This window comes from Orcinus orca, chromosome 1, assembly GCF_937001465.1.
Source record: "Orcinus orca chromosome 1, mOrcOrc1.1, whole genome shotgun sequence".
Taxonomy (NCBI): domain Eukaryota; kingdom Metazoa; phylum Chordata; class Mammalia; order Artiodactyla; family Delphinidae; genus Orcinus; species Orcinus orca.
Window position 1 is genome coordinate 167,272,169 of NC_064559.1, and position 14,378 is coordinate 167,286,546.

A 14,378-nucleotide genomic window follows, 5' to 3' on the forward strand; every position below is an offset into this window, starting at 1 on the left:
CCTAATGCGTTGGGGGACAGGAGGTTTCACGTGTGTACATGGGTTTATTTGCTGTTGAGCTTTATTTGTACAGTCGGTTCCTCAGTATCTGCGGGGGTTGGTTCCAGGATCCCGTGGATTTGGTGGATGCCAAAATCCATGGTTGCTCAAGTTCCTTATATAAAAGGGCCTACTACAGTTGGCCCTCCGTATCCGCAGGTTCCATTTCCGCAGATTCAGAAAACCTGCGTATCCCGCGGATGAGGAACCTGTGCCTGTGGAGGGCTGAGGGTATACATATGTGACATTATGGTTATAGTCGTTGTATCTTATTCAGCTGAGGTCCTGGAATTTTATTTTTATGCCCAAAGGGCTCGCTGCCTTTGAAAAGCACTGTATGTCAGCTAAGCCCTTGTTGCTTCAGAGGTCGGAGATGGGAGGTCAGCCTCAGCCCCGCAAAGCCTGCCCTTGAAGTCTCTGCCTCCTCTGGCCTCTTGGCACTTCCTGCCCCTCTTCCTCTTAAAGGGCAGGCCTGAGTGGGTTATTGCACAGCAGGGGTCAAGACACCCAGGTCCACAAACCCTGGGCCCTGGCCTGGCTGGCGCACAGGGCCTTGAGTGTGCATGCCAGGGACAGGCATGGGGTCCTACCTGCGTATCCTGCTGATTGGGGTTTGTGGCCCTGCGGGAGGAGGGTGGTTGGTGGATCTCACTGTTTAGACCAGCTGTGGGGTCTGTTGCAAAGTGGAAGTACCAAGAAGCAGAGTGCTCACCGGAGGCTGCTTCAGAACAGGGTTCACACCTGGAGTTTGCAGAATATGTCCTGGTTCAGTGCGCTCTCCACTTCCACTCTGTGCGTATGCATTCATTCATCCAACATAGGTTCTGCCAACGTAGCATCCTGCATAGCATCTCTCCTCTGCCACGCCCAGGGCAGGGTGTTGAGGAAGCCAGTGAATTAGGTACAGCCCTGCCCCTGGGGTAGCTGACAGTTCTGGGTGGTCCCCGCCCAGGTGGCCACAGGGGCCTCATGTGCCTTCTGGGACCCTCTGCAAAGAGCTGGAATGTCTGGAGTGTTCCCACCATCCTTGTGAGCCACATGCTGACACTGCAGCATGCCAGGCCCTGTCTTTGGCGTGGGATTATTTGCAGTTAGTATTCCAAATGTCAAGTTCCCCTTGACTTGAGCTGAGCAGACGAAACAAAATGGCAGGCAGATTAGAAGGGGCTTGAGAAGCCTTTTAGGATTTGAAAACCTTACTTTGTTGACTTTGAAAAGCTGCTGAACCGGGCTGCTCTGCAGAGGCGGGGGCATCTGTCAGGTACCCACTGTCTTCCTGGGCCTGGGAGGGCCTGGCCAGTGCTGCTGTCTCCTTCAGGTACTTGGGAGCTGGGCGGTGCCCGCTGAGCTTGCACAGCAATTGAGTCCAGTCCCTTCTCCTTAGTGAGAGCAGAGGGGAGGAGCTAGAGTCTCTGAGGTTTCAGAAGGGGTTTGAGTGGGTCCCCCAAAGTAGGGGGGGGACATGTCAGTCAGTATCTGTTTAAACTCGTGTTTGCGGTGCCTGATGCTAAGACTGGTAGGTGAAAAGGGGAGTAGATGGCCTACCGTATTATAGTCCCTCTGAATGGATGGTGAGAGGTTTAAAAAGCTAGTGCTCACCAAAGGTGCAGAAGTACCTGGCTGGGACCTGGAGTGTCATTGCCTTCTTTCTACAGATGTGCAGCAAGGTGTGGTAGCTGAAGCTCAGAGAGGTTAAGTAATCTGTGCGAAGCCACACAGGAAGTGGTAAAGCTGGAATTTGAGTAGTCTCTCTGGCTCCAATGCCCATGCTTGTCCCATGACATCACATTGGCTCCTCCCTTCTCGTGAGACTCATTTCTCCTGCCCTTCCCCCAACTGCTTCCTTTTCCTGCCTGCATTCTCCAGGAATCCCTCTGTGGGTGCTGCCTCATCCAGCCTGGGAGAAGTAGTAAGAGCTGAAAGTTTGAGAGAGAACCCCGCCCCCAACTGCTTTTCCGCCACATTCCAGGGGACAGAGTGTTTGTCTTCCTGGATCTTACGTGCATACTTGGCTCCTGGGGACAGGCAGAGATGAGGCTCATGACTTGTCGGCCCTCTCAGGGTCCCAGGAAGGGTTTGTGAATCGATGCGTCTGGGATCGGGGAGGTAGACTTCAAACGGTGTGAAGCTCTGTAGCCTGTGGTGGGCAAGTTTTAAGGCTGGCCCGACACATGACCTTGAACCCCAACCTTAAATTGGCCTCTGTTTCCTGCAGCTTTTGCGGGCTGATTGCATAAATGTTCTCGCATGGTGCACAGTCGCCTGGCCCCAGAGTCTGCTGCACGGTGGTTTTTGCCCTTTCTCTCCTTTTTCTTTGCCCACGTATGCGTGAGTGCCTTTTATTCCTAAGATACGCAGCTTTCTCAGTCCCCATCCTGGAAATATTGCTGGAATGCAATAAATCTGATTGTGTTTATGTTGAAGAAATGAAACACATTACTGTGTGGGGAGGAATGCAGGAGATGCCTTGCAAGGGGGCCGTGTTTATGACAACAGTTTGCACATGTGGCTTTATTTTTGAAAGCATGGTACCCCTCCTCCCCCCACTTCCTTGATAGAACCCTGGTAATAAGAGCTGTCTCTTGTATCCGGGTGTTGGACAAACAGAGGGCAGAGCTGGCCAAGACCTTCCCAGCTGTGGCTGTCACCTTCTCAGTTCTGAGAGTCTGGCTTCTTTGGGCCCTGTCATTTCTCGGGGTTTTCAGCTCTTCCAGGGACAGCGCCTCTGTGCTGGTTGAGTCAGAGCTGATTAGTGAATCCTCCCGCTCCCATTCCGGGTTGGAAACGACAGGATGAAATTTAATAGGCATAAATGTAAAGTCCTATAGGTGGGTTAAAAAAAAAACAACCCAACTTCACAGGCACAGGATGAGGAAGCTTCATTTGAATGGTGAGCAAGAAAGTGACCCTCGAATGTACCAGACAGTCAGTTCTGTGTGCCAGCAGTTGGCCATCACTGAAGGAAAGTGACTCAGGCTCGCTGAATGAGGACTGTGTCCATAAGGAGAAGGATGATGTTATTGTTAATAATTCATAATAATAGCTAGGTGCTTTACAAGCATTATCATTCCATCTTTAAATTCATCCTTTGAGGTAAGTCAGAGGATCTTCTTTTTTTCGGAAGAGGAAAAAAGAAGTTACACTGTGCCCAGTGTTACACTGCAAAAAAGTGGCAGAATCAGCTGGAACCCAGAGCCTGTGCTATTTTGAGTGAAGTAGAGGGTCAGTAGATGGTGGAGCCTCTGAATGAAGAAACGCTGAAGGAAATGATGGCATTTAGCTTGAAAGCAGTTTTAATAATGTCTGACTTTTGTATGGTCCTTGCTCTGTGCCAGGCACAATTCTAAACAGTTGATGTGTGTGTGTGTGTGTGTGTGTGTGTGTGTGTGTGTGTACGTACCTCAACTCCATTATTATCTCTGTTTTACAGAGGAGGAAACTGAAACACAAAGTTAAGTGAGTTGCCCAAGATGATATAGCTTCTAAGTGGCTGAGCTGGGAATCAGACCCAACTAGCATGGATAAGTGTTCTTAATTTTTAGACCATGCAGGCTTGGGGAGACTGGTTGGGGTGGGGAGAGAGCCGACTGTGCTCTTTGTTCTTTGCGGCAGACTGTCTGCAGGATGCTGGCTGCTGTGTTTGGATCCAGGGCAGACCAGGGCCTGCGGGTGAGTGTGTAAATGCGAGAGGGTCAGCTCTCCTAAATCTGGATACCAGGTGCCTGTGGAGTAGGCCCTTTGAGCAGAGGCAGTGAGCTCCCTGCTGCTGGGTGACTCCTCACCCGTTTGGGCTCCTGCAGAGGCGAGAGGGTGGAGGAGACCACCTGTGTGGGAGACGAGAGACACCCCACCAGGGCCCACCCATGTAGCTGGCTGGCTCCCAGCCTTTTGTTGAGGACAGGCCCAGCTTTCCTGGCACGTCCCCCACCCCAGGCAGTGGTGCGTCCCTGTGGACCGCTGGAGGGGAAGTGACCGGGTGTCTGCCAGGTCCAGCCTGCCCTATTAGGAAGCCCCGGCTGTCAAGCCCAGCAGAATTGCTGACGGAGGCACTGGGAACAATGCTGCGTGGGAGGAGGTGTGTGCATGCGTTTGCTCGCCTCCTGACCTGTGTGCCAGCAGTGACACACTTTGTCCCCTCTGGTCCCCTGTGGGCACTCAGCCGGCCTCTCTGATGCTTTTGACTCCCACTTGGGCTCCTGGTCCAGCTGCAGCTTTGGCTGCAGCCAGGGAAGCCAGTCAGCTGGCTCTAGTCCCTCCTGATGCCAGGGGAGTTGGGGACACTGGCTCTGGTTTGTCCTGATTCCAGGGAAGTTGGGAGCACCCCTTCGGCTTACATGGTCTCCTCAGAGCACTTCCCAAGGAGCCCTGGGAGCCTGGCACCTCCTTGTCAGGTCAGGGAATGGAGGCACGGAGAAGCGGAGTGACTTATTGGAAGCCACATAACCAGCGAGTATGGCTGACGCTGTAATCAGGTCCTGGTGACTTGAAACAGGGACCATTTGGTCCAGACCTCTGATTTTACTGATGAGGAAACAAGGCCCAGATTTGCAGCTTGACCTGGCCAAGGCATCTCAGGTCATCAGTGGCAGAACCAGAACTAGGACCCAGGTCTCCTGCCCCCAAATACCGTGTCCTCCTTACTCTGCAGCCCTCTCCTCCACTTCTGGTTTCCTGGCATCTCATTTCTGCTGGTGCTTCTGCAGGGCTGGTGCAGTGACTGTGACTGCCACACAGGTTTCCTTTCCCCCACTGCTTCCACTGCCTTCCTTGACTGCCAGTGTGTGATTATCCCAGCTGTCACTTCCTTTGCCTCCTAGGACTGGTAGCAGCGGCTGGCTTATAGGAATTTAGCCAAGTGGAGGGAACGTAGCCTTAGCCAGGCAGCTTTGGGATCCAATCCCAGCTCTTCTACTTGTGAGCTGTGTGACCTTAGGCAAATTGCTTAACCTTTCTGAACCCTGGTTTCTCATCTGGGAGTTAAGATGGTTTGGACTAGATAACCTCCAGTGGCCTTCCAGTCCTGCAGGTCTTTGACTAGTGATTTTCATGAAAGTGAGTGTGACCCACATGGACCTGCATTTGGAGGCTCTTGGGAAGGGCAGGTGACATAGACTAGCGGGTTAAGGCCTGTGTTGGGAGGCACAGGGCATGCATGCGTTTAGAATTCTGGCTTCACCGGAGGACTGTTGCCTTGGCCTTGGGTGCTGGTGGGTGATCGGGGCAAGGGACCCTGCCATTCTTTGTCCCTTCTTTGCTACTTCTTTCTCTGCATGCATGCTGTGGGCATGGACACTGTTTGTCCTTGGTGGTGACCACTCAGAGTAGAGAGGTTGCCGGAGGAGGGTTGGCCAGCTGATGGGCATGGCCTGGGTCAGCTGGGCACAGGCAGGTGTCAAATCGTGCAGCCTTTCACCTGGATTGAATGCCGCTGGATTTTGTCGTGAGAGGAACTCAAGCCCTGTTATTAGGCCTGAGAGATCTCTACTCCACATTAGACCACAGGTGTGAGGTGCAGGGAGGGGTGTCAGCGTAAAACCAGAAGCCTTTGGGCTTTCGTCACTGTGTTCAGTCTTGCAATTGTGTTGGCTGTTTACATGGTTTTCATTCTTTGGTTTTTGCCTTGGCTGTGAAGTTGTACTCTTTTCTGAACTAATCCTGTTTCATGTAACCTGAACCCAAGTATCTGGCCATGAAGGGCAAGCTTTTTTCTCCTCTTCCTTAACAAAGGATATCCTAGACTGCAGCATCTGGAAATGATTTGGCATCTGGTTTAAGTATGTGTGCGTGCATGCACACACTTCTAGAATATAACATGCCCTTACCCACATAACATGCCTTTGTCTCTCCATATACCTGTGTTTCTTTCTATGCAGATGACTTTACATATGGAGGTCATTATATCGGGACATATGCTTACGTGTGTATACATGTATAAACCTTTATTTCTACTTAGAATGAGGAAATTTTCAAGGGCTTGATGTTTGTTGTGCAGTGCAAGGGCTCTTGCACTGATGGATGTATTTTTCTTTGAAAGGTTTAATCAACCATTTAGCACTGCCTTCATGACTGTAATGAGCTGTTTCCGCATTATTCCTGGGCTCTGCCTTAACAGGCCTCCCAAAACCCTGTCCCCACCATACTGTGGCGGCCCCCACCCAGAGTTGGGTGCTCTAGAGAGATGGCATGGTTCAAGGTGCCCCTTGTTGACCATCTCTTAACGGTATCTCTTCGCTGCCTGGCGTTGGCGTGGATGGGAGCCTGTCCTGGGGATTTCTGGACCTGTTGTGTCCCTCAGATTTGGGCTCAGGGAAGGAATGTTTTGACGGCACAAGGTTGGAGCTGTGGGTTGTATTGAGATTGGGCTGTGTCAGCAGGTAAGAGCCTGTGTCCTCACCTCGAGGGTGATAGGCAGGGAGCTCTGAGAACCTCTGTCCAATCTGGTGGAGGATGGCCAGGGGAGGCGAGTGAGATGAAGGTGGAGGGAGAGGACACCCCCCTCACTCCCCCATGGACTAGGGTTTGTCCTTGCTCCCCTTTGCCCCAAGGGACTGCTGGGAGGCTGATTTATAGTAACTTCTTAGACTCAATGCCAGGAAGACTGTGGTAACCACAAGGGTGAATAAAACAGGAATGGGCCTTGGAGTAGGCAGGGGGAGGTGAGCGAGGCCGGTGGATGATGCCTGGGGCGTGTTATTAACTCGTCTCTGAACTGCAGGTTAAGATGGGGGGTGTAAGGTAAGGTGGGGCTGGTAACAGCCCCTCATGGTCACCCCTAATCCTCTTTCCCCTGGCACTAGTGCCCCCTGGGGTAGCCTCCCTCCGTGGCGGCAGCAGTTACATTTATCGATTTTTGCTTTTTTTTCTGTTGACAGTGGAGTTTGGCCCAGGTCTCCCTCTGGCTCAGGTCTGATGAGAGCCCTTGAGAGCACTTTCTTATGCATTTTCAGTCCTGTCCTCTCTGCTTTGGGGACTGCCTAAGGGGAGAATAATGCAGGTCTCTTTCCTCCTTCTGCTCAAGGCTCTGGGTGGGGGTGTGCGTTAGGGACCAAATGATACCTAAGCCAGGATACTTTCATAACAGGCCACGCCATGCATCATTGTGTCAGGGCAGCAGGTGTAAACCCGATTGTTTGCGATGTGCAGCCCTTTAGTGAATGTTGAAGGCTCTCGCCGTAGCTTATGGAACATTGGACCAAAATCCACCTGAAAAGCAATCCAAGGTTCCTCTCCCCTGCCCACCCCAGCCCTAGCAGCCTGACGGGAACTGTGAGGTGAGGAGGGCCTTCCCCCAGGTCTCAGGGAGGTGCAGCTGTTTTGTGTAGAGCATTTGCTGCCGTGGCATCCAGATTCTAAGAAGCTGGGGGCTCCCTGCTTGGGATGGTGCCTCGGAACAATTGACGGGGAGCTGGATCCCTGAATTGGGTCTGGATAATGTCCATTTCTGGTGAACCCTCACAGAGCCTATGGTTTCCTTGAGGCTTTGTTCAGCTCCCCTGTAGCGTGGGGCCTGGGCTGAGCCTCAGGGCCCCGGGGGAGGCAGAGGCCCTTGATAATGGGCCACGTGTGATTGCAAGCCCCAGCCTGGCCGGCGGTCTGCCACCTCCAAAACATAACTCAATATTGATTGTGCAGGAAGCCCAGACTCAGTCATATACAGTAATCCTCGCTCCTTGAAGGGAGAAAGGAAGTGGATTTGTCCCTGGTACAACATGCCTTGAAAAATGCATCTTGATTTAGGATTCAGCTTTTTGCAGCATATTTTAAAATGTCAGAGAGATAAATATGCAGGTTTCCTTATGTGTCTGCCTTGAACAGCCTTTAACAAAAAAAGTCTGTCATTCATCCTCAGGGTCACAGGTGTGTTCAGATCCACCCCCACCCCTACCCCGCCTTTGATGGTGTGGTGTGTCCATCTCTCTTCCACGAGCAGAATTTTGTTTGGGCTTCAAAGTCCCTTTCTTCCCAGGAGATACGTTTGTTTCCCCAGTTTAAAGGTGTACAGAGAGTTTCCAAAATATTTTTTGGAACTTTCTGTTGGACCTGTGGAACAGGCACTGGCTTCTAGCTACTTAATCTATCAGGGGACCCTTTTCACTTCCCAACCCACCAGCCAGAGGAGCCAAAGAGGGAAAATGCATGCTCCAGCCCCTGCCCTCTGAGACGGGCGTGCACTGGCTCCTGTGGCAGTAGAACTGAGGAAGGTGGGCCTGGTGTGAGGGGAGCCCCATTCTTGTGGTGGTGCCTTTGGCCAGCACTTCACTTCCGTGGTTGGGGTAATGGTGCCTTCTAAGCTCAGTTCAGATTTGGAAGGGCTTTGAGCCACAGGTGAGGGAGATGCTGCTGGAAGGTGAATCGGTCGTGAGGTTTATATCCTGTTGTCATTGTATGTGGCTTTTAGCAAGATACCCTGGCAGCCTCGCTGGTGATTTTTGTCCCAGAAAGAATTAGAGGGGAACCCCAGGGTTTTTCAAGATGTGAGTGTGGATGTCATGACACTGTTAGGCTGGTTGAGGAACTTAGAAACCTCAGTGGCCAGTGCAGCCTTGTGCCTGGGGGAGAACTGCCAGGGGAGCTTGTGGTTTGACAGGTAGTCATGAAAGGTTAGGCCTGGAAGGAACCTGGAGGGGTCTCTCTACCCTAGCTTCCGCCATTATGTAGATGAGGAAATGGAGGCCCAGCGACTTGGCCAAGGTCACACAGATCAGCCGCCCGAGCCAGAACCAGAGCCCAGCCCAGCCCAGCCCAGGTATCCTGACCCCAGTCTGATGCTTTTCATCACCTTGATTTACTGTCTCAAGTGGGCCTCACTGGTGACTCAGAGGTCCTGACTGCAGCACGTGAACAGAGCTTGGCCAGCACCGGGCTCACGCAGGGCTGCCTACCCTGTTCTGGGTCAGTGGGTTTGATTTCTGAGGACTGTCCCTGTGGCATTGAGGACCTTGCCTGTGCTCATTGTTCCCCTGCTGGGTCCCCTGTGTGTTGCTGTCAGGGCGCAGGGAGAGAGGATGGGAGGGTGGGAGGCATCTTCCTGCGTGGGATCTGCCTGGATATGAGGTCGAGGTGGCTGTGGAACAGAAGGGGGAGACCCTGGGGTAAAAGCCCCCGTCCTCCCTCTCTAGTCCCTCTAGTTGCTCTTCCTCTTCCCCTGAAAACCATTTTGAGGAGCATAACATTCATCATGAGCTTTATTATGGGCGACTCTTCCTCATGTTTAAAAATAAACGCTGGCATACAGAACTATATTTGGTATATGGAAGTCTTTTGCATATAAATGTGCTTAAAGGACAACTGCTTTATTGAAGAAGCAGAGTGAGCCCCAGCTAGCGGGGCACGTGGGGGGTGGGTGCCGAAGGGACCCCGACTGAGGTCTGCCTTGCTCAGGACATTTGGGTTGTAGTCTTCAGTCCTGTTGAATCTGCCGTCCTTTCCCTGGGGACAATTGCCAAACAGGATAACTGGTACTTAAAAATTCATAGAAAATGTTCTTATCACAACGTCATAATTGTTATGACTCAGAAAAGTAGAATTGCCAATCCACTCTGCCTGTCTGCCCTCACTTTTGTTGCCTACCGAGTCCCCAGCAGCAGCTGCAGAATCATAAAGAGAGAGACAGGGGAGAGAGGGAGAGAGAGAAAGGAAGAAAGAAAGAAATCCAGGGCAATGCTTTATTTATGTTAACGGCTGCATTTGACTTGAAAATTCCGTCCCCTGAGCCTTGAGGTCAGCACATTACGGAGTGATTGATGGCTGTCAGGAGCGGGCAGGGCGGCAGATTGCAAAGGGGAAGTGGACAGATGATGCCCTGGCTTTCGAGGGCTTAGCAGAACCCAGGCCTTGAAAGGAACTCGGTGGAAAACAAAGCAGATGGAGAACTCTGCTTTGGCCCCTGCCTTTTTCTTTATTCTCTCTTTCCTTTTTCTTCCCTTTTCTGTTGAACGTTAGGAAGTGGGGGGGGGCACCTCACTCCATCAGCACACTCCAGGAGTATCGCTTTTGGGTGTGACGCTGGGTAGGATCCTAGAGAGGCCGGACCCAAGAGGGCACCCCCATTCGAAGCAGGCGTCTGCTTAAAAACCACCAGGCTCTTCCATCACGTTGCCCGTTGTTAAAAGCCCCATAAGCATCCCCCACCTTCTCCTCGGCCCCATCTTCTGAATCTGAAAACCAAACAGGGAGGACCAACTCTTGGGGCAAATCGTTCCCACCATACGATCTGGGCTACTGCGGATTATGTTTCCAGAGGGCTTCCCGGCTAATCCTTGTGTGTTTTCACCGGTAGAAACAAATGGTATCAGACTCCCAGGCCTGTTTACAGATGGGGAGACACGGGAATGATGGAGGAGCTTTGAATTTTAAACATTAGCTAATGAAATTGCAGACGGGGGCACTGGGTGGAACGGCCTGGGTATTCCCATGGAACGTTTCTCCGTCAGCTGTGAGGGAGAGGCCGGCCGGGCTTGCTCATGTGCTCCACAAACATTTATGGAGCCCCTTCCCTGTGCCAAGAGCTGCGTGAAGTAAGAGCTCTCGGAGTCCTGCCCTGGGGTGTCCCAGCTCCGTCAGATAGAGAACACAGCCTCTGTGATGGGGACTGCGGGAGCAGAGGCACAACTCAGGATGCTGGGGACTTTCTGCAGGGAGGAGGGTGCTGCTGACACCTCACGAGGAGGAGGGAAAGGAGCCTGACCTGGCTAAAAAAGGGAAGGCACTGGGGAGGGGAGGGCATTCCAGGCAGATGCTGATGCGGGGGAGGTGCTGGGGGAGTTGGAGGTGGGCCTGGAGCACTGTGTCTCTGCTCTAGAGGCCCCGGCAGGATGACGGGAGGCTGGATGGAGTTCGTCATTTCCCCTGCCTCCGCCTTCCCCTCTCATTGCTGCTCCTGTGCAGTTGTGTCAGAGACAGGACTGGCTGTTCATTCATCCGCTAATTGTTTTGATAAGAGACTCTAATTATCCACTGCGATCATCAGATTACCCTGAGCTCCAGGAGGGAGATTTGAGTTTGAGCTGCTGTGGCAGCCACCAGCAGCACCATCTCCACTGAAAGGGACCCAGCGGTAGCACCTGGCCCACTGTGCCGCTTCCCAGTCTGTGCCTGCAAAGCCATCGCATGAAGGGGTCACAGGTGCCCGGGGATGGGCCCGGGAAATCCACCCGAAAGCGCAACCTCTGATGTCAAGCAGGACTTTCCCTTGGATTATCTTTGCCACTGTGTTAAGTCCACAGATAAGAGGTTTGGTTCTGGGGATTTCAAAGCAAGGTTGAGGAGTGTGGAGAAAACCAGAGAAGCAGCAGTAATGCCTCTAATGAATTGACATCAGCAGTCAAGACAAATTCAGATGCCTTTTTGGACCGTTCGATTAAGTTCTACTTACATGTGATTTTGGTATAAAGAGAGCAATAGGCAAAACACAACCAGGAAGGCAGATTATAAATTAATCCAATCATTGAATCCTCCAGCAAAGGTAATGGGGAATGATGGCATCGTAATTGATCTGATACGGACTCTTACATCAGTGGGAGCTGCAAAGTAAGGGAGCATCATGAGTGACAGTGAATGACCCATGGGAAGATTTGGTAAGGTATGTGTGACCTTACCCCACAGGGCTTGTCAGAGGGGAGCGCCCCCCCCCCCCCCCCCCCCGCCCTCAGCTCCCGCGTTCAGGCAGTGTCTGTAGATCTGAGCGGGGCTGGAGAGCCTGGTGATACTTGAGCTAGAAAAACATGTTTCCATCCTGCCTTCTCTCCATGAGATCAGAGGCTCACCTGGGCTGTGGGGTCTGGCTGGGATTTGGAGGGGAGGGTGGGGTGCCGTTGCCTACGTAAAGTTAGGTCCTGGCCTGAAAGAGTGGCTGCCGTGTGTGCTGGTGTCCAGGGCGTTGTCTTCCCGCTGATACAGTGGAGCTGCAGTAGGTGATCACTCAGTTCCCCTTTGGCTGTACGCTCTGAAGCTCCTTTATTCTTGAACCCCCTTCTCCCACCAAAGCAGAAAGCCAGAGAACTTCAGTCCAGCACTCCTCGGTTCCACAGTGCCTGCCGTCTGCTCTGACGTACTTTGCTGCATCCTGGAAGAGGGGGCACTCTCCTTTTGTCTTCATATTTGGGGCTCAGCTAGCTGGGACGTTTGGCAACACGTCAGGCCATATATCTTGAAAACCGCCCTCCAGAAACGACCTCGTTTAGCAGATTTACTGACGTATTGGGCCTGCCTGTTCTCAAGGGCCGCCATCCTAAATCACAGCAGGTCCACTGGACTTGGACGCCTCAACGCAGAACTTTTCAAAAAAATTTCAGGCAGGATATATCACTGCCCCATTAACTCCCTGCCATTAATCTACTCCTCCTAAAAACCTGAAGTTTTCTCAAAAGGACTGGAACGTGGTGAAAAACGGACCCATTTGGTAAATTCTGTAAATCAGGCTGTTTTTCTCCTCTCCTCACTCCCCAGCAGGCCTGCCTCGATCGCCTTGGTGATGGGATGCCTGGGATGCCACGTGGGCGGGGGAAGCTGCAGCCTCGAGGGGTTTCCGGGGAGTGTCCTGGGGATGGACAGCACTCTTCAGGCCACCCTGACCTGTGGGATCCCTGAGTGAAGTGTTCTCTGAGTGAGGCTTGGGGCTGCCATCAGGATCGGTTACAGAAACTTGCAGTGGGTCCCTAGTGGGAGCACAGAGGCTTAGCTGAGCTCAGTCTTGCTGAGGGGATGGGACCCTGTCAAGGACTGTGTGCGGGGGGCAGACCCCTTCACTGATTCATCCCTGATTGCTGAAGAGGGCCCTAAAGGCTAATGAGATTCCATCCACACTTTTTTTTTTTTTTTTTTAACATACATATGTGTATTTTTTTTTTTTTTTTTCAAATTCTTTTCCCATTTAGGTTATTGCAGAATATTGAGCAGAGTTCCCAGTGCTATACAGTAGGTCCTTGTTGGTCCATCCACACTTCTGGTTCCTATAACTAGAGGTTTCCTCCTTTTGGAAGAAGATGATATCCATGAGCTGGGACTTTGGAGCCCACTGACCAGGGTTTGAATGCCAGCTTTCTTGGTCAGTAACCTCAGGAATTCAGGGGCACTTGAAAAAGAAAAGATACGTGACTTGGAAGAGAGGGGGCCTGGGCTGAGCAAAAGGAAGACAAGGAACAGCAATGGTCTCCAGGTCCCCCGTCTCCCCCTCCTCCATGCTGCATCTGTAAAATGGGGATGAAGCTCATTCTGCAAGCATGCTTGAGGATTAAATGAGTCAATTCTTGTAAAATGTCTAAGATAATATCTGGCGCAGTGCTGGCTTTCTGTAAATGATACTCTGTAAATCTGATGGGGGGCACACAGCATACCTCCCACACCCCACTTGCTCATCCTGCTGAGATGGGCCCATGGCAGCCTGAAGGAGGAAGTCCTCTTTTTCGGTAAGTCCCCACCGCCCTCCCCCCAGTCTTTGCAGTCTCACTGTACAGGTAGAAGAAGCAGAGTTGGAATGTCTCCGTAGGTCAGGGCCTTCCCTGGCTCCTTCCAGAGTCAGTCCTTTTCACCTCGAGAACAGGTGAGAATTCTGTGAATTCAGTGTATGTCTCTGCTGTCACTGGAATCCAAGATGGGGCTTTTCCCCCAAGCGCCTACCGCCTCTGCAGGCTTTCTCCCTGCCCTCTGCTTGCCTGAAGGCAGATAGCATGGCTGCGAGGCCGGGACCAGTCCTCTCCTGCCTGTTGGGACAGGGTCTGGAGAGCAGGCCAGGACAGGAGGCTGGAACACCCACTTCTCCAGGGAAGAGGGGGAGCCGCATTCCAGCAGGACACCTTGGCATCCCGCCCTGCTGGAGGAACTGGTTTCCAGGGCCTGACTCCCAGCCCCACCTGCTGTAGGGGTCCTGGGGGCTGGGGCCACGGATTTGGTCTGTGTTTCTTGGAGTAGTTTACTTTTTCCTCCCCCTTTGGCGAAAGTACCTATTATCTGTGCATCTCCTGGCCTTTTGCAAAGCTAATTAAGCCCTAGAGGCAGAGTTTTGGGGCCTAGATTTTTTTCTTTCCCAACTAAAGAGTTGTTTTAGGTGCTCTGGGAGCTTAATTGACTTGCTCAAGGGCTGATCATTGGATCTGGGGGCTGGGATGGGGGAGGGTAAAGGACCCAGAACCTCTCCCCTCTGACAGCCACCCTCCTGCCTCCTGAGTGTCCTAATAATTCAAATATCCTCGCCATCTCTTTGTCCCGGGAGGCTGGAGTCGCCTCCTTAGTTCCTTGAAATTCTTAGGCTAGAGTTCAGTGAACAGACTGTGTGGAGTGTAAGTCATTATTTATCAGTATTGTCCCGGAAGGCAGGGATCTTGTGTGTTTTTATTCCCAGT

The 14,378-nt window shown here is 52.2% G+C and overlaps 1 protein-coding gene across 12 annotated transcripts in view; it reads left to right on the plus strand.

Moving 5' to 3' along the window:
- The window catches only part of SSBP3 (single stranded DNA binding protein 3), a 165,260-nt gene that overhangs the window by 64,769 nt on the left and 86,113 nt on the right, over nt 1-14,378 (plus strand). For 6 of the 12 annotated variants that reach the window (XM_033435433.2, XM_033435437.2, XM_049711030.1 and 3 more), the window contains exon 5: nt 3,652-3,708. The exons of the other annotated variants lie outside the window; for them this stretch is intronic. In XM_033435433.2, the coding sequence (XP_033291324.1) occupies nt 3,652-3,708 (57 nt within the window). The remainder of the gene's footprint in view (nt 1-3,651; nt 3,709-14,378) is intronic. 12 annotated transcript variants of the gene reach the window in all.